The following is a 19,474-nucleotide window of genomic DNA, read 5'->3' as shown; positions in this document are numbered from 1 at the left end:
GCTGTGCAGTGAGGGGGTATAGTAGGTGGTGGGGTCTGCCGTGAGCTGCGGTGTAGCAGGCGGGGAGCTGTGCAGTGAGCTGGGGTGTAGCAGGTGGGAGGGGCTGTGCAGTGAGATGGGGTGTAACGGGCAGGGGGCTGTGCAGTGAGGGGTGTAGTAGGTGGTGGGGTCTGCCGTGAGCTGCGGTGTAGCAGGTGGGAGGAGCTGTGCAGTGGGCAGAGAGGGGCTGTGCAGTGAGGGGATGTAGCAGGCAGGAGAGGCTGTGCAGTGGCAGAGGGGGCTGTGCAGTGAGGGAGTGTAGCAGGTGGGAGGGGCTGTGCAGTGAGATGGGGTGTAGCAGACAAGGGGGCTGCGGAACGGTAGAGGGGGCTGTGCAGTGAGATGGGGTGTAGGAGGCAGGAGGAGCTGTACAGTGAGGGGGTGTAGCAGGCGGGGAGCTGTGCAGTGAGCTGGGGTGTAGCAGGTGGGAGGGGCTGTGCAGTGAGATGGGGTGTAATGGGCAGGAGGCTGTGCAGTGAGGGGGTGTAGCAGGCAGGGAGCTGTGCAGTGAGGGGGTGTAGCAGGCGGGAGGGGCTGTGCAGTGAGATGGGGTGTAACGGGCAGGGGGCTGTGCAGTGAGGGGTGTAGTAGGTGGTGGGGTCTGCCGTGAGCTGCGGTGTAGCAGGTGGGAGGAGCTGTGCAGTGGGCAGAGGGGGGCTGTGCAGTGAGGGGATGTAGCAGGCAGGAGAGGCTGTGCAGTGGCAGAGGGGGCTGTGCAGTGAGGGAGTGTAGCAGGCGGGAGGGGCTGTGCAGTGAGATGGGGTGTAGTAGGCGGGGGGCTGTGCAGTGAGGGGGTGTAGCAGGTGGGAGAGGCTGTGCAGTGAGCTGGGGTGTAGCAGGCGGGTGGGTCTGTGCTTTGAGGAGCTGTAGCAGGCGTGGGGGGGCGGGCTCTGCAGGCGGGGGAAGAATGCCAAGCACATACCCTTGGTAACAGGCCCAGCCCACACATTGTCATTAACCCCTTCCTGTGGTGGCTGTGGCCGAGACTGTGTGTTCTATGTTCCGTGTTGCACACCTGGGACATGGGGCAGGGACTGGGGCTGCTGACTGATCCCTGGCTTCTCTGGTTCCCTTTCCCAGGAGGCTCTCTCCAAGATTCCCCTGGGATCTATCCCTGGTGCAGGAGCAGGGAGGTGCTCCTGGGGCGAGATCTTTGCCTGGGGAGCACCCTGCTGCCTGTCTCTGTCGGCCTCTTGTGAGATTCCAGGCTCCCATCCCGGGCCGGTGCAAGAAGCGATCGGGTTTTATTTGTTTTGGTTGGAACAAAGTCGCCTGGGCTGCAGTGGCCTTGGCTGGCTCGCTGCTCCCGTTCGCCACCAAAGCACCCTGGTGGGCACAGCCTAGCACTTGTTCCCGAGCCCCTCTGGGCCCATCTCCCCAACCCCGTGGCCCCTGGCTGTGGGGAGGGCTTGGCTCTGGGACATGCCCCTTCCCTCCCAGCTTTTCTCCCCTGCCCGGGGAGCTGGGGGTATGGCAGGGTGAGGAGGAAGGACATAGTGGTGCCATCTGCTGGGATCCCAGGGCGTGCTCTGATTGCCCCTGACCCAATCACAGCAGAGTGGCCTTTGCCTGGCAGACGGAGCCCAGCTCCCGGGTCTGTGGGGCCATGCTGGGCTCTCTGCGTGGGTGCCCCAGGGCTCACCTCCCTGTCCTTGACCTTAACCAGGTGTGACAGAATACAATGGCTGTGTTCACTTTGTACTAATGTCCATGCAAGGGACGCCTTGTGGTGGGTCAGTTCACAACTCATAATTTGCTGATCAATAATCCGATGGCAATGTGCACGGAGCGGTGTGACCTGTGACCTGCTAAACACAAGCTGAGCTCCCGGCTAGAAGCATGTTGTCCAGAGAAGTCTGGGGAGTGGTTGAACCAGTTCCTCGGAAACAAAGAGCGAGCTGACGCCTCAGCCAGGTGTAAACAGGACCGATGGATCGCTACCTACTAGGTGGCCATTCTTTGGCAGGAGCAAAAAATCGACATTTTAGCAAAGAACCAGCATGAAGTTCCCACCCATACAGCCTGCCTGGTGCCTCGCTCCCATCGGGAAATGCTTCTCAAAGGGGGACAGGACTATAAAAGGAAGGGGCAGATCCCCCTCAGGCACCCCTCTCTCTTTCCCTGCCCATTGCATTCACTGCACCTGAAGCGACGAAGGTAGCGTTTGTTGGATCTGGAAGAGGGGTCCCATCCTGAAGAGGTTGGTCAGTCAGACTGCGGAAAGCACGTGGTGAGAAAACTTGGTTTTGAATCTAATAGACTGTTAAGTTGGGCACCAGAAGCGTTTTATCTTTATTTTTCTTGTAACTGTGTCTGACTTTTCTGCCTCATTGCTTGTACTCATTGAGAATCTCTCTTTGTACGTAATACACGTGTTTGATCTAATCCAGCATGTTCCAGTCGTGTCTGGGTAACTCCATTTGGGGTAACAACTCGGGTGCATATTCTTCCCTTAAAGGAATAACGGACTTAGTAGATTAGTACTGCCCAGCCAGGAGGGGGTTGGGCACCACAGAACATGCATTTCTGGGGGGAACTGTGGGACAGGGGGTGTGTTGGGGTCACTCTGTGAGAGCCCAGGTGTGGCTGGCTGCCTGCAGCACACGCAGACATGGCTGGGAGTGATTTCCACGCTGAAGGCTCCCTGTTGGAGGCGACAGGAGCAATACAGTGGAAAGGGCACCCCAGGGTGCAGGGCAGGGGTGACTCATTGGTCTGGCTGGCACCCTGGCATGTCACACCCCAATGGCTGGTTTTTGCAAGGGTCGGGGAATGTGACTGACCCTGATGCCCTATTGCTTGGGGGAGGGGAGAGACCGCAGGGCTTGGGTTCTGTGCCCATGTCAGCTGGACCCTCTGGGAGGAGCAGGGGCCTTGTGGGATGTGGCTGGGGTTGGGAGCTGGCTGCGGCTGGGCTGGGGTTGGGAGCTGGCTGCGGCTGGGCTGGGGTTGGGAGCTGCCTGCGGCTGGGCTGGGTTGGGAGCTGGCTGCGGCTGGGCTGGGGTTGGGAGCTGCCTGCGGCTGGGCTGGGGTTGGGAGCTGCCTGCGGCTGGGCTGGGTTGGGAGCTGCCTGCGGCTGGGCTGGGTTGGGAGCTGGCTGCGGCTGGGCTGGGGTTGGGAGCTGCCTGCGGCTGGGCTGGGGTTGGGAGCTGGCTGAGGCTGGCTGGGGTTTTCACCTTCTTGTACCTCCCTGGGGACCTGGGCCGGAGTTAAAGCAGAGACCCAGAGCTGAGAGGCTGCGCTCAAAGCCCCAGCCGCTGGGCCTTGCTGACCCCCCCAGGAAGCGCAGGGAACTGTCCCCAAGGGCAGGAAGAGCTCTGGGCGCTTTAACACAGGCTTACAAATAGAACAAGCTCCTGCGCTGTGAGAGCGAGAGGCCAATGGGGGCCGGGCTCGGCCCACTGGGCCGAGCTGGGCAGGGCTCCCCGACACCACAGCACAGAGCGACGGGCTCTGGCACCCGCTTGGGCTTCCATGAACATGGGGAGAGAGGAGAGCCCGATGTGGGGTGCACAGGCAACTGCGTGCAGGACCTCTGGGAGTTCAGGCAAGCTTAGGGTTACCATTCGTCCGGATTCCCCCGGACATGTCCGGCTTTTTGAGCTAAAAATAGCGTCGGGGGGGATTTGTAAATGTCCGGACTTCCCCCCCCCCATGCAGAGCGCGCGCGGCTAACAGGGCAGCTGGCCGGATGGTGTCACTTACATGGGGCTCTGACAGCCGGAGAGAGCCCGTCCTCCACTTCCCCCTCCTCCCCCCTGCAGCTGAGATCACTCTCTCCCTCCCTCCCTGCATTCGCAGATCGCCTCCGGCAGTCTGGAGCTCCTCCCCCGCCAGCCAGCCTGCCGGGAGAACGGCTCACAGAGACGTTAGCCGAAGGCCAATGACAAGGGAGCCAGGGGGTCGGAGAAGGGGTAGGGAGGTTCTGGAGGGGGCAGTCAAGAGACGGGGGGGGTCTGGAGTTCTGGGGGCGGGCTTTCTGGGGGTGGGGGTGTGGATAAGGTTTTGGGCAGTCAGGGTACAGGTAGGGGGTAGGGTCCTGGGGGGCATTTGCGGGGGGTAGTTAAGGGACAAGGAACAGGGAGGCTTAGGTAGGGGTGGGGTTTTGGAGGGCAGTTAAGAGCAGGGGTCCCAGGAGGGGGCAGTCAGGGGACAAGGAGCAGAGGGGTTTAGATGGGTCGGGAGTTGAGTTTAGATGGGGCGGGGCTGTCAGGGGGTGGGGAGTGGTTGGATGCGGCGTGGGAGTCCCAGGGGTCTGTCTGGGGGTGGGGGTGTGGATAAGGGTTGGGGCAGTCAGGGTACAAGTAGGGGGTAGATTCCTAGGGGGCCAGTTAGGATTGGGGGAGGGTCTCAGGAGGGGGCAGTCAGAGGACAAGAGGCAGGGAGGCTTAGGTAGGGGGTGGAGTCCTGGGGGGCAGTTAGGGGCAGGGGTCCCAGGAGGGGGCAGTCAGGGGGACAAGGAGCGGGTGGAGGGTTGGGGGTTCTGAGGGGGGAAAGTGGGAGGGGCAGGGGTGGGGCTAGGGCTGGATGGGGCAGGGCTAGGGCAGGACGGGGCCGGGGCTAGGGCGGGGCTCCTCCCGTCCTCTTTTTTGCTTGCTGAAATATGGTAACCCTAGTGCTGAGGCTCCAGGAAAAGAAGCCAGGGCCTGGTTCTCCTCTCGCTCCCCATTCACACCGGCATAATCCGATTGGTGTCACACCTGATTGACAGTGGGCTGAGTAAGGAGCACAGGACCATGCTGTCCACAGACACTCCTATCCTCCATCAGTCTCTATAGCACTAGGTGCCCAAGAGGCAGTGTGGTCTAGTGGGTGAGGCACTGGGCTGGGCGTGAGGAGACCCAGCTGTGCCACTGCGCTGCTGGATGCCCTTGGGCAACCTGGGGGTTGTAATGCCGTTCACTGACAATGGCCTGCTGCCCCCCTGTACCGACAGATGGCGTTGTGACCTGGCACACAGGGCGTCTGTTGCTGTGCCGTGGAACACAGGGGAGTCCACCAAGAACTTGACCCCTGGCAGCACTGGCTCACACACTGTGTGGGTCAGAAAGTGGGGAGACTTCCCAGCCAAGGGAGACCCAGGGTCCCTGCAGGAGGAGGGGGTGGGATGAGCGGGGACTGGAATTTACACCCCTCTCCAATATCTGAACTGCCGTCACTGCTAAAGGGGCATTTTGAGCTGAGGTGCCAGGCACAGACTGGCAGGTTGGTGTGACTCACACACCCAGGGGGCGTGTTGGCCTGGCAGGAGGGATGCTTACATGTGTACTTGGCATGTAGGACGAATGGCTATCAGAGGCGTGAGGGTCTATCCTATCCATGCATGTCTGGATCCTGCAGGTCAGCACTCTGGCTGCCAGATTTAACTGGGCCATGGCCCATGTATGAGCAATTCCCTGCATACATCCTACCCTGGAAACCCTAATGCCTGCAGTGTCACCTACCTCCCTGCCTTGTCCCCTGTGTGTTGCCAGCGTGAATACTGTGGCAGAGGGGAGAGTAGTCCACTGGCAGTAGGAGGGGTGGCCTACTGGACAGCTATGAGACAAACATGTGCCACATGGCTAGCCAGTGTTGGTCTATAAGACCTTGCTACATGGAGTGTATGGGCTGTGGGTACAGACCCAAAGAGACTTGTAGAAAGCAGAGCCGGGGAGGGGATTCTGCTCTGCTTAAAAAGACTATAGAGACAAGGCAGGTGAGGGAATATCTTTTATTGGACCAACATCTGTTGGCAAGAGAGACAAGTTTTGGTGCTACACAGAGCTCTTCTTCGGGTCTGGGAAAGGTGCTCTGTACTAAATACAAGGTGGAACAGATGATTTAGCATAAGTAGTTAACACATTCACCCACCTAGTCTCGCACATATTCTAAGGGACCATTCAAGGTGAAGTGGCCCGTTACCACCTCTGCAGTCATGGGACAAACAAAGGGGGTTAGTGGGTTACAGATTGTTGTAATAAGCCATAAATCCAGTGTCATAGACTCAGACTTTAAGGTCAAAAGGGACCATTAAGATAATCTAGTCTGACCTCCTGCAGAACGCAGGCCACAGAATCTCACCCACCCACTCCTGTATCAAACCTGTGTCTGAGCCATTGAAGTCCTCAAATCATGGTTTAAAGACTTCAAGTTGCAGACAATCTTCCAGCAAGTGACTCATGCCCCACGCTGCAGAGGAAGGTAAAAAAACCCCAGAGCCTCTTTATTAAGATGGTGATTTTTGGTGTCTAGGAACCTTATGAATTTAAGCTCCCAGGCTCGTCTTTTGAAAGCGTCGTGCAGGTTTCCTTTGAGGTGGAGAACTGAGAGGTCAGATACAGAGTGGTCGTTTGGTGAAAAGTGTTTGCCCGCAGGTGATTGGGTGTTTTTGTTTTTTATCATTTTACTGTGCAAGTTCATTTGAGAGTGTAGTGATTGTTTGGTTTCACCCACATAGTTGTTGTTGGGCACTGGGTGAGGTACACCACATGTTGTGATAGGCATGTGTAGGACCCATGGATCTTGAAAGGTGTGTTGTGTGGGGTGTTGGTCATTGCAGCAGTGGAGCTATGTCTGCAGGTTTTACATCTGTTGTTCTGGCAGTTCTGGTGCCACTTTGAGTCTGTGTGTCCTAGTCCGTGAGGAGCTCGCTTCTGATGATGAGTTTGGAGAGGATGGGGGCCTTGTTTGAAGGCCAGAAGAGAGAGTTCAGGAAAGCTCTTTCAGGAGGTGGTCCCCATCGAGTATAGGTTGTAACTGTTGGATGATGTCCAACATGGGTTCCAGTGTGGGGTCATTCCTTGATGTGATCTGTTTCTCTGGTGGAGTGCCCTTGTTTGGTGAAGGCAGTTTTAAGTCTGTAGCCCAGACTTCATAGATTTCCACCACACCTTAATCCATTCTATAAGACCATGTTTTCAGTATATATACTTTGATCCTGCTTTGAGCAGGAGATTGGACTAGATGACCTCCTGAGGTCCCTTCCAACCCCGATATTCAATGATTCTAACTCCTTACATAATATCAGTACATACATCTCACAATGATATCAATAACCAATGTGACACTGGCTTTCTGTGGATACCTCTCATGACATTCTTGGGTGAATGAGAAGGTGCATACTGGCCTCAGGGTACACCTGTACCCCTCTGTACCTCCTTGTTGGTTGGCATTAACAGGTTCTCGGGTCACAATATGGAATGGGGCTGCTAGCTATACAGTGATACCTGGCATGTTTGCTGTCTGTGTGGAGGTGAAAAGGGAGCTACATGGGCTTTGGCCTGATTTCTTGCACATCACCTAGAGGCGGGAGATTTCAATCCTGGGTCCCATCCTTTGTTAAGGTGAATTCACTCTTTCAGTTCTGGTATTTTCTAATCTACCAGTCAAATGAATACTTAGGAAGATATGTGTGGGCCAAACCTGGCATGCACCCCTATTGATGGCAGCAGGAGATGGGCATCTGTCTTAGAGTCTGGCTCCGAAGAGCATTCAGGGTGTAATACCAGGTGGGGTCAGGATTTCAGCGGCCCCCAGAGCAAACTGAAAGTGGGGAATCTCCCAGCCCTGTTATTGTGGGGTGTGAATGTAAAAACATAAATATAAATACCTCCCCTCCCCCCCAATAACTGGCTGGATCTAAAGTATTTAAATCCTGACCTGGAAGAGGCCCCAGCAACAGGCAGTGATTAGCGTCAGCTGGGGTAATGGATAGGCGGCCGGCACTGCTGTGCCCGGTGCAAAACGCAGCAACTATTCTGGGCCCTGATGGCCGCAGGCAGCTGCGCTGGGTCAGTTGAAGCACCAGACAGCAAAGCCTCTGGACGAAGGCAGGAGAGGAGGGGGGCAGCATCCTCTCTGCCCAAATGGAGTTTAGGGGTTTTCTCCCCTTCCCCTGGTTTGCCAAACCTCAGTTTCCTGCCACTAGTGGGGGCAGGAACACAAAGGGAGCTGGAATTAGGGTGACCAGATAGCAAGTGTGAAAAATCGGGACGGGGGTGAGGGGTAATAGGTACCTATATAAGAGAAAGCCCCAAATATTGGGACTGTCCCTATAAAATCAGGACACCTGGTCACCCTAGCTCGAACCCATCAAGCACAGCCCTGGGCAAAACCAGGGCTCAGTTTGGGTTTCGATGGGAGCGAGGGGCCCCACTGATGGGAAACTGGCTGAAGTGGGGGAAAGGGGCTCTGCTGGGGGGCCTGGCTGCAGTGGACGTGAGGGGCCCAGATGGGAGAATTGGCCTCAGTGGGGCTGGGGGCAGCTAGGGGGACTAGCCGCAGTGGGGGTGAGGTGCCCAGCTGGGGGGACTGGCCACAGTGGGAGTGAGGGACCCAGCTGGGGGGACTGGCCAGAGTGGGGGTGTGGGACTCAGATGTCATATTCAACTGTACTTAATAAAGAGGGACAAGATCACGGTGGAATGGAGCAGACGGGGCCGGGCTCAGGAGGAAGACAGAGGCTACTTCTGGGGGGATTCTGCACCAAAATTTTAAAAATGCTGTGCCAAAATTTTAAAAATTCTGCATATTTTATTTGTCAAAATGACACAATATAATCACTTTAGTTTCAATTATTTTGGTAATTTATTTCAAAATACCTGTCAACAAGTATGTCAACAAAATGCAGACAACAGCAAAAAAGATTCTTCCAGGAGTAGAGAATTAAAGAAACCTCTATGATGACCCAGTTCCAGTTGAGGGGTGCTGGAAGGAGTTGTGTGGGGCCCCCCCAGAGCCCAGACACCTGCACTCCCGTCCCCAGAGACGAGCCACACTGCACCCCCTGGCCCAGACACCAGCACCGCCTTCCCGCAGAGCCCAGCCGCAGGGCACTCCCTGCCCAGAGACCAACACCCCCTCCCCGCAGAGCCCAGCCGCAGGGCACTCCCTGCCCAGAGACCAACACCCCCTCCCCGCAGAGCCCAGCCGCAGGGCACTCCCTGCCCAGAGACCAACACCGCCTCCCCGCAGAGCCCAGCCGCAGGGCACTCCCTGCCCAGAGACGAACACCCCCTCCCCGCAGAGCCCAGTCGCGGGGCACTCCCTGCCCAGAGACGAACACCCCCTCCCCGCAGAGCCCAGCCGCGGGGCATTCCCTGCCCAGAGACCAACACCCCCTCCCCGCAGAGCCCAGTCGCGGGGCACTCCCTGCCCAGAGACCAACACCGCCTCCCCGAAGAGCCCAGCCGCAGGGCATTCCCTGCCCAGAGACCAACGCCCCCTCCCCGCAGAGCCCAGTCGCGGGGCACTCCCTGGCACAGACACTGGCACCCCCAGAGCCTTTACTCCCCCCAGCTTCTTTACTGTCCCACCGGGGACATGGTGTGGTGCAGCCGTGTCCTTCCTCAGCCTTTGCCAGAGCTGGCTGCATCTCCAAGGCCCTCTCCATCCCTGGGAGAATGAGCATCAAAGTGCTCCACTCTGCAGAGTCCAGCGGCCCCTAGTGGCAGTTAGAAATTCTGCAGTGGCAACTATCAGGGGGTAGCCGTGTTAGTCTGTATTTTGAAGTGAGGTTTTTACTCACGAAAGCTTATGCCCAAATAAATCTGTTAGTCTTTAAGGTGCCACCAGACTCCTTTTTGTTTTTGCAGTGGCAACGGAATTCTGCAAAATTGTGCATTGTGTGGCGGCGCAGAATTCCCTCAAGGAGTAAGAGGCTGTGCGTGAGCAGGAGCAGCAGGTGTGGAGGTGACCTGGGAGTTGGCTGTGGAAGGAATGCTAGCTGGGTACAGAGTTATTGGGAGGCTATGGATGCAAATCACATGCAGATCAGCAAGCCACTTAGTGAGAGAGTGGGGGGCTTCTCTTAATAGAGTATTAAACTGGTTTGCTCCGTTTTCCCTCTTAACAACAGGGGATACGTGAATTAGAGATTCTCACCCAATAGCAGTATTGCCAACCTCAAGAGATCAAGAATCATAGAAGATCAGGGTTGGAGGAGACCTCAGGAGGTCATCTAGTCCAACCCCCTGCTCAAAGCAGGACCATGACTCACATCCTCTAAAATCATGTGATTGGCCCCACAATCAGTGAGATTTTTTAAAAAAAAAATCATCAAACTCTGTTTTTCAATCTGTCTTTTCGCTTTCGAACTCTCCTCTGCTTGTGTGTGTGTGTGTGTGTGTGTGTGTGTGTGTGTGTGTGTGTGTGTGAGAGAGAGAGAGAGAGAGAGATAATGTCCGGTTGACAAGTCAACCTTTAATGAACACGTGCCTCTCTCTGGCTGCTTGAATGGAAGCTGCAAGTAGACAGACATACTTCAGGAGAATTCAAAAGGAGAAGATGCAGAAGATGTTGTATTTGGGCTAGTCCTCAGTACCAAGAGATTCATTTCAATATAATAGTCGTGCTTCTGGTAATGGTATCTCCTTATGAGGATGGAGCCCCTCAAAAGTATCCATTCCAAAATGGAGAGCTACCGTAGAGGGAAGGCATCCATGCTGGTTGGAAAAAGGGGAGAATGTATGGGAAGTTCTTGTACACAGGTGTTGCCTGCCCAGAACTGGGCCCGAGATGGCAAACAGGGGGTTCGTTGCCCGGTGTGCTTGGCACCAATAAAGACACCGAGGGGAGAAAGCAAGCCAAGTTTATTTCAGAGCTCTGAAATGGCACTAGGAGACCGGCATGTCTCAAATCTAGTGCAACAAATACAAACAAATTTTACCTTTTATACTTCAAACTGTTTGCATACATCTCTTTGTCTGGCTGTTCCCCCTTACCCCTCTCTTCCAGACAACTGTTACAATAAGCTCTACATAAGCTTGTGAGAAAACTTTCTCAGTCTTTGCGACCTTGAGTTAGACGCCTGCAAACTAACTACCCCTCCTTTCCCTCGCTTCTTATCTCTATTATTTCTGCTAGTGTGAGTGAAACTGCAGCCATCTGTTAAAAAGCTGACATTACATTTCTGCTTCAGCCTACTTCAGAGCATGTAAGCAGTTAGCACAGAAGTAGGTGAGAGTTCCCAAGATGGAGTCACTGTGGTTCAGGTAGGCCCAGAGCAAAAGAGCTTCATCAGCACTTTTGGCCTTCCGCTCTCCGGAGTTACCTGGTAGCTATACCTAGTGGACCCCAACACAGGTATAACCCTAAGTACTCAGTGGAGAGCTCTGTCCTGTGACAAAGTTACAATATGATAGAAAAACCTAATTCACACACATTTAGAAATAGACTGAACAAGGCCTATAACATGGAGCCGGCAAATGAGCAATGAACAGCTGAGAAACACAAAGCATTCTCTCTGTGCAGCACGTTTTCCAATGATTTTTGAATAATGAGGTGAGCTGTAAAGATCTTGACACGTAAGAAGATCTTTACAACAGCAAGCCCCTTTCAGAGCTTTTCTTAGCTCAGTGCAGTAGTTACAGTCATAATCCCTGAATATGATTTTTAAAAAAAAATAATCAATTCAGTCACATTCAAAGCATTTCAACAATAAATTAAACCGTCTTCTGTTGTTGTATAATTTTGATAACTACATACGTATGTACATGATCCAGTAATTACAATGAATAATTTGGTTTTTAATTAATAATTGTCCAAATAACTATAAATAAATAATTTTTTATTTTAAATAGACTTCTCTTTCGCAGCCTCCCCATCCCCCCATCAGTTCAGGCCCCCCATCAGTCCCCAACCCCTCAATCCAGCCCCCGGAGCCTCACCTCTGCTCCCCCTAGGTTTCCTTGCCCCCCTTTCCCAGGCCTGGGGGTTGTAGTGGGGTCCCCTCTCATCTCCCCTTTCCCAGGCTGGGGGGTTAGGGATGGCTCCCTCTGTCCCTTTCCAGGCCAGGTGCTGGAGGGGAAAAGAGCAGAGGTCCTGCCCTGTCCATGTTTTTCACAGGATGGGAGGAGGGAATGGAGCCAGTGCTGGCTCTGCCGGCTTCCAGCAGGACCAAACTTCGCAAGGGGGCTGTAGCTTAGGGTTACCATACGTCCGGATTTTCCCGGACATGTCCGGCTTTTGGGGGCTCAAATCCCCGTCCGGGGGGAAATCCCCAAAAGCCGGGCATGTCCGGGAAAATCGGGAGGCTCGGCGGGGGCCTCTTTGTCCGGGGCTGGGGGCATGGTGCAGGGGGCCGGGCTGGGCGCGGGGCCGGGAGCCGGGGGGCGCGGTGCCAGTCCGGGCCCGCGGAGCCGGGTCGGGGAGCCGGGCCGGGCCCGCGGAGCCGGGAGCCGGGCCGGGGTCGGGGTGTGCGCCGGGCCCGCGGGGCTGGGAGCCGGGGGGTGCGCCGGGCCGGGAGCCCGGGTCGGGGAGCCGGGGGGTGCGCCGGGGTCGGGGAGCCGGGGTCGGGGAGCCGGGGAGTGCGCCGGGGTCGGAGAGCCGGGGCCGGGAGCCGGACTGGGAGCCGGGGTCGGGGAGCCGGGCTGGGAGCCGGGGTCGGGGAGCCGGGGCGTGCGCCGGGGTCGGGGAGCCGGGGCCGGGGAGCCGGGGCGTGCGCCGGGGTCGGGGAGCCGGGGCGTGCGCCGGGGTCGGGGGGCCGGGAGCCGGGGAGTGCGCCGGGGTCGGGGAGCTGGGGCCGGGAGCCGGGGAGTGCGCCGGGGTCCGGAAGCCGGGGAGTGCGCCGGGGTCCGGGAGCCGGGGTCGGGGAGCCGGGGGGTGCGCCGGGCCGGGAGCCGGGGTCGGGGAGCCGGGGGGTGCGCCGGGCCCGCGGGGCTGGGAGCCGGGGGGTGGTCGGTCGGGGCCGGCACCCCAGGGCCCGAGCCGACCCAGGCTGGAGCCGTGGGGGGACCAGCCTGGGCCGCGCCTCCTCCCCCCCCCCCCCTTACCTGCTTCAGGCTTCCCGCGAATTAAATGTTCGCGGGAAGCAGGGGAGGGGGCGGAGACTTTGGGAGGGGGCGGAGTTGGGGCGGGGGCATGGGCGGGGCTGGGGGCGGGGCCGGGCCCCCGGGGAGTGTCCTCCATTTGGAGGCACAAAATATGGTAACCCTACTGTAGCTTCTTGCATCAATTGACAAGCTAGTGCCTGCAGCTGGCCCTGTCTAGGGGGGAGGGGGAAGAGCGAGGGCACGGCAGGCTCAGGGGAGGGGGCAGGGCCTATGGCAGAGCCAGGGGTTGAGCAGTGAGCACCCCCCGGCACATTGGAAAGTTGGTGCTGGTAGCTCCAGCCCCGGAGTCGGTGCCTATACAAGGAGCCGCATGTTAACTTCTGAAGAGCCGCATGTGGCTCCGGAGCCACAGGTTGGCCACCCCTGATCTAGATAGTCCCAGTGCTAGTGCCCCTCGCGGAGATATAACCCACCAAGACCCAGCATGCGTCAATCCCACCATAGTCTGTTGTGAAAGGAGCTGGTGGGGGTCACCCCAGTGTCTAGGAGCCAGATGCCCCCATCGTGAGACCATCTCCCAAGGAGATGAACTGCGGGGACTCAGCCTTCCCCGATCCCTCTGGGGCAGTGTGAGGGGGCCTGGAGCTGCTGCTGCCTGTAATGGGATTGAGAGATTTCAGTCACCAGGGCTTTCCTTCTCACCCCCCCCCGCTCCTGGGACATATAGGGACACATGCTGGGGAGGAAGGATGGCCTAGTGGTTGACACCAGTGAGAGCTGGGCCCAGGTCCCTCCCTCTCTTCCCTGTCATGTGCTGCGGTGGCGAAGCGGTTCAATGTGTCTGTGAGACGCCGTGCTGCCAGTTAGGAGGGGAGGTGAGTGTGACCTGTTACCCTTCTCTCTCTCTCTCTCTCAGCTGCAGTCCTGCAGGTGGTCCTGAACTCCATCATCAAGGCCATGGTGCCCCTGCTCCACATCGCCCTACTGGTCCTCTTCATGATCATCATCTACGCCATCGTCGGGCAGGAGCTGTTCAAGGGAAAGTTGCACAAGACTTGCTACTACATCGGGACAGGTCTGGAACGTGGGCGACCCTCCCACCAGCCGGGGGGGCCATGCCATAACCCTCCCAGCCACACCATATAGCCATATAACCATATGACGTGGCTGGGAGGTGTATGCCATATCTGGGGGCGTTATATGACTACATGGCATGGCGGGGAGGTGTATGGCATGGCTGGGAGGTGTATGGCATGGTTGGGGGCATTATAAGGCTATATGGCATGATGGAGAGGTATATGGCATATCTGGGGGCATTATATGGCTATATGGTGTGGCTGGGAGGGTTATGGCATGGCTGGGGGAGTTATATGGCTATATGGTATGGCTGGGAGGGTTATGGCATGGCTGGGGGCATTATATGGCTATATGGCATGGCTGGGAGGTGTATGGCATGGCTGGGGGCGTTATATGGCTATATGGCATGGCTGGGGGCATTATATGGCTATATGGTGTGGCTAGGAGGTATATTGCACTGCGCCAGAGCCCTCCTCTGGGTGGGGCTGGGGGCTAAGGCACAAGCAGCAGCAGGAGTGTAGTTGTCCTTCTCCTCTGCTCAGCCTGACTTCTGTGCTTCGGTTTCACCCTCAGATATCATTGCCAAAGGGGAAATGGAGAAGCCATCCCCGTGCACCACCACCGGCCACGGGTATCACTGCACCCTCAACGGCACTGAGTGCAGGAGTGGGTGGCCAGGGCCCAACAACGGCATCCCCCATTTTGATAATTTTGGCTTCGCCATGCTGACTGTGTACCAGTGCATCACCATGGAGGGCTGGACGGAAGTCCTCTACTGGGTAGGTGAAGGCCTGAGCCCGCTGGCTGCGAGGGAGGAGACGCTGGCACGCTCTTTGAACAAGAACATGGTACTAAGCGGGTTGGGCTGGCCAGGCTTCCCAAATGGTGGGGATCCTTCCGGGGCAGCGAGCCCCGCAGACTCTGCAGCTACTGGATGATGTATCCACTGAGCAATGAGCTCCCAGGGAGAAGGTGGCACCCGCCGGTGCAGCAGAGTGTTTGAACCCTGCCTAGCCAAGAGAGTCCCTGTCCAAGTACCGCTGAGACTCTCAAACGAACCCCACCCTTGCCTTAAAAGACAGGAGCCTGGTGGGAGCGAGTCCTCGGACGGCTCCTCAGCTCTGGAGCTCAGGTATAAGCGACCATAAACTTGCCCTCCAAGCCACGAAGAATGGTAGGGGAGGAAGGATGGTGTGACGGCTCAGGGACAGGCTGGGAATTGCAGAGCTGAGTTCCAGTCCCGCCTCTGCCTCTGGAAAGCGCTTGGTGTGTTACCCTTCTGGGCATCCTTTGTTCCCAGGAGTGTGGGCTGAGGGCAGCTTGAGACACAGGTTGCTGGGCCAGTGTCTGATATTGTATCTGGTGGCTTTTAATAATACCACCACCTAGCTCTTATACAGTGCTTTTCACCATTAGATCTTAAAGCATTTCACCGTCATTAACCCCCCCTGCCCCACTCACCCCCTGGGAGGCAGGCAGGACAGTGCTATTATCTCCATTGCACAGATGGGGAGCTGAGACCCAGAGGCTAAGTGACTTGCTCAAGGTCACACAAGGAGTCTGTGGCAGAGTAGGGAGTTGGGTCTTCAAACCCTTAAACTAGTGCCCTAACCACTGGGTTCCTGGGAGGAAGGCTGGTCAATGAGTAGGGACAAGTCTGAAACCTGGGAGACCCAGGTTCAATTCCCTGCTCTGCCACAGACTCCCATTGTGACCGTGGGCAAGTCTCTTAGTCGCTCTGTGTCTCAGTTCCCCATGCGTAAAGACTGTGAGGTGCTCAGCTACTCCAGTAATGGGCTTACCTGAGCCAGGTGGATTTGGTTCTCCCCCTGGATCTTCATCTGCCTCTGTCCTGCTCAGGTGAACGACGCCATCGGGAACGAGTGGCCCTGGATCTATTTCGTCAGCCTCATTCTGCAGGGCTCTTTCTTCGTTCTCAACCTGGTGCTGGGCGTGCTCAGCGGGTAAGGCGTGTGGACTGCATGGTGCCGCTCTCCTTTCTATCTGTCCCAGCAGGGGTCTGCCCTGAGGGAGGGGCCGGGCCCTTATTGAGTTTGGGGATATGAACAGAAAGTCTGAAGGGGGTTTTTAATCTTTTTCTTCCCTTCTTCCTTGGTACCTTGGCTATCAAGGCTATCAAGCCTTGTCTTCCCTTTTCTCTTGGAGAACTCTTTGGATGACTCAGGAATGTGGAGCAGGGGCGCTATCAGCCCTTAATTGAAGGGACAGGATGGTGGAATTCTTAACACAGAGAGCTTTTCTCCCCAGTCTTAACAAAACCAGACAATGAACACATTGTAATTATTCAGTTGTATTGTGGTAGCACCTAGCAGCCCCCATTCTGGCCCAGGACCCCATGGTGCTAGGTGCTGTGCAAACACAGAACAAAAAGACAGTCCCTGCCCCAACAGCAGTTTTAAATAGTCCCTGTAAAATTCCCTTCCCTTCTCAGTTAACCAGGTGTCACTTCCTTGGTCCCTGCAGTGTCACAATCTTACTAGTCCTCGAGTCTTCCAGCGTAGCCAAGACATGAATTAAAGCAAATGGGTAAAATACCACTGAAAACAAATCCACCCGTCCTTTCCAGGCCTGCTTTATCCCTCAGAAGGGAGCAAAAAAAGGCCAAGCCCAATGTTTTTCCCCCTTGACAGGTCACCTTTACTATGGAGAATGTGGGAAAATGGGCACAGCTGGCAATCTCTCTGCACCCTCCAGCTGCGTGAGCTTCCCCTTTAGCTCTGACACTCTGTTATGATTTTCTCAAGGCTTTCCAGTATCGGATACTCCTGTGTGCCTCAACAGCAGCAGTGGGGACAGCCATTAGTGCTCCTAATGTTAACCTGCCCTCTTTACAATCTAGCTGTAGTAGTTGGTTCTGTGGTGTCCTGTGGCAAGGAGTTCCACAGGATGATAAAAAAATGGGGAATAGGGAAGCGTTTCCTGTTATTAGGTCTGTATTCCTCCCCCTTCCCCCGCAATTTTGTATTATATAACCAAGGTAAAAGGCAGGACTGATCCATTCTCAGTCTTCAGTTGAGTTAAAGGAGTAATTCCACCAGCTGGCAGCAGTAGTAGGCTCTTGTCCTCTCTGGGGACTAGCCACTAGAATAGGACGTGGCACACACTTGATGAGTGTGTCCCATGAGCAAGGTCTGGATTGAAGCTGCCCGCAGAGCCCCCTCTCCATTGGCCTCATGCCAACCGTCTGCGTTTGTTCCAGGGAGTTCACCAAGGAGCCTGAGAAGGCCAAGTCACAGGGCACGTTCCAGAAGCTGCGAGAGAAGCAGCAGCTGGAGGAGGATCTGAAGGGCTACATGGACTGGATCACCCATGCCGAAGTCATGGACAGCCACCGGGCCAGGGGAGAAGGTACCATCCTCACCTGGGCAAAGCCTCTCGCTTCTGGAGAATGGTTAAATCCTCCACCGGGGGTGGGGGGGGGGTGTCTGTGGGATGAGCGGGGTGGGAGGCCGGGAGAAGGTGTGCACTTGCTCCTAGTTTACTCATTGAGGGAGGCTGCCCCTCCCTTGACATTATCCAGGTTCAAGGATTAGAAGCTGCTTCAGATTCGCCAGAGATGAAGAGTTTTTGGAGAGGAAAGACCGTCCTATGGCATAGGACAGGCCAAGGCCTTGGGAAGCCCGTAGGCTGTTCCTGGCTCTGCCACTGACACACTGGGTGACCTCGGGCAAGTCACTTCACCAATCCGTGCCTCTGTTTCCCATGTGTAGTGGGATGTACTAACACTTGCCCATTTGGGGCTGAAATTAATCACATTTGCTAAGGGCTTTTGAGAACCTGAAGTGGAAGTTGCTATAGAAGAGAGTTATTGGCCCCCCTTCCCCATTACCTCCCTGGGATGCTGTTATGTGATTGGATATAATCCCTTGGCTCTTTGTTTACTCTGTGGGGCATTTTACACAGCTGTGGAGCTATATGTAATGATCAGAATTCTGAACGCCATCGCTGGTCCCCTGCTCTCTATTGCCACCGGTTACACTCCCGCGGTGTCTAGTATTGCTCCGTTTCTTCGCACATTACGATGCCAAAAAAAACCTCCTTCCCAAACTTGTTCTCTTGAGTGCGGACGTGTCTCTTGAGGAGGTTTGTATCTCTTAGGGAGTTATTAGATGGGAACCCTTCCTTTGCAGATGTGCTTCTCAGGGTATAGCTACGCTGCAATCACTTTCATCTAGCCAGCTCGGTCACCAGAGCCGGTGAAGCCGCAATAGCCCTGTGAGTGATTATACGCTGATTTCACTGCTCCAGTATCGGAGCTAACGAGATTAAAGTGCTCTCAGGTGCATCTGCACAAGCTGCGATCACACCTCCGATTGCAGTGTGGACATACCCTTAGAGTTCCCCTTCCCTCTCCGGTGGGAATCCATTGCCGATGTCCCCATGTGTCTCTTGAGGGGGTCCCCAGCTCACTGAAGATCTCTCTCTTTCATAGGGATGCTGCCATCAGAGGAAGGGGGTTCAGAGACCGAGAGCCTGTCTGAAATTGAGGGCATGAACAAATGGATTCTCTTCTTGTGAGTACACACACACACACACACACACACACACAGAGTCTCTCTCTCTCCTGCCTGATCCTGGCTCTCCTGCTCTTGGAATCAATCCTGTTGTAAGAGCCCCTATCGGAAGAGCTGGTAGTTTTGTTGGGGGGGTGGATACACCATGTTCAGTGCAGCCCACGCAAAGGTGGATTTTGCTATGTCCGGCTCTGGAAAAAGGCTAGTTCAGGTGGTATCCCGCCTCTTCTTTTGGGGGACCATGCGTCAAGCTCCTCTCCACTATCCCTCCTCCTGCCCAGCACACCCCAGGGCTCCGGGAACTGCGTGAGTGGTGTCAGGAAATCCAAGGTCATTCCAACTGATGAACAGGTGAGGCCAGCGCACTCTTTAAGGGGCAGTGACCTCTCCAGAGCATGCACAGGACCGGCCGCCATGCGGAAGGGAAGGCATCTCATGGACCCTGCGCTGGGCGAGCAGCCCGGACACCTGGGCAAGTGCCTTAGCTTCACCATCTGTTCCTATTCCTTGGGCAAGTGCCTTAGTTTCACCATCTGTAAAATGGGGATAAATGAAGCACACTTCCCCAGGGCTTTAAAACAAATTGTTCATTAACACACCAGCATCTCCTTTGTTACCCTGGTGCATCCCCATTTGGCGTCGTGGTGATTGAGTGGGGACTTTGACTCTGTGCTGGTAATAGTTTGGGATGGAGGAAAGGTGGTAGAGAGGGGCAAAGCGGTATCCCTGCCTGCAGAACCCCTCTCCTATGCGTTTGCGTGGGTCCCTGGGAGCTGGTGGGCAGGGCGCTTTGCAATGACTCTGCCCTCTGGGGCTGCGTGCTGGGGGGGCAGGGAGCCCTGAAGTCACCCCTCTTGGCCCATCTCTCTAGCCGTCAGTGGAGGCGATGGAACCGCCTGTTCCGCAGGAAGTGCCGCGAGGTGGTGAAGTCCAAGTTTTTCTATTGGCTGGTGATCCTGCTCATCTCTCTGAATACCGTGTCAATCGCCTCCGAGCATCACTGGCAGCCCGAGTGGCTGACTCGTGTGCAAGGTGAGCAGGGCGGCCCGGGGCTGAGGAGCCGCTGCCGGT

General features: G+C 56.1%; 1 protein-coding gene across 1 annotated transcript; it reads left to right on the top strand.

The window, feature by feature from the left end:
• Positions 1-1,197: 1,197 nt before the first annotated feature.
• On the top strand, positions 1,198-19,227 carry LOC135978497 (voltage-dependent L-type calcium channel subunit alpha-1S-like). Its single transcript, XM_065579413.1, has 6 exons — positions 1,198-2,269; positions 13,708-13,866; positions 14,442-14,647; positions 15,729-15,832; positions 17,089-17,237; positions 18,322-19,227. Exons 2-6 carry the CDS (start codon positions 13,749-13,751, stop codon positions 18,405-18,407), a joined length of 663 nt encoding a protein of 220 aa, XP_065435485.1. The 5' UTR covers positions 1,198-2,269; positions 13,708-13,748; the 3' UTR covers positions 18,408-19,227.
• Positions 19,228-19,474: the final 247 nt, after the last annotated feature.

This window comes from Chrysemys picta, unplaced genomic scaffold, assembly GCF_011386835.1.
Source record: "Chrysemys picta bellii isolate R12L10 unplaced genomic scaffold, ASM1138683v2 scaf279, whole genome shotgun sequence".
In the NCBI taxonomy this organism is placed as follows: domain Eukaryota; kingdom Metazoa; phylum Chordata; order Testudines; family Emydidae; genus Chrysemys; species Chrysemys picta.
This window is presented reverse-complemented; position numbering and strand designations above follow the sequence as displayed.

Excerpts from the sequence above, each read along its gene's own strand:
- LOC135978497 (XM_065579413.1), top strand. The coding sequence starts at position 13,749 with ATGGTGCCCCTGCTCCACATCGCCCTACTGGTCCTCTTCATGATCATC. Across the intron at positions 14,648-15,728 it reads GGACGGAAGTCCTCTACTGG|GTGAACGACGCCATCGGGAA; the intron begins GTAGGTGAAGGC and ends TGTCCTGCTCAG. Across the intron at positions 17,238-18,321 it reads CCACCGGGCCAGGGGAGAAG|GGATGCTGCCATCAGAGGAA; the intron begins GTACCATCCTCA and ends TCTCTTTCATAG.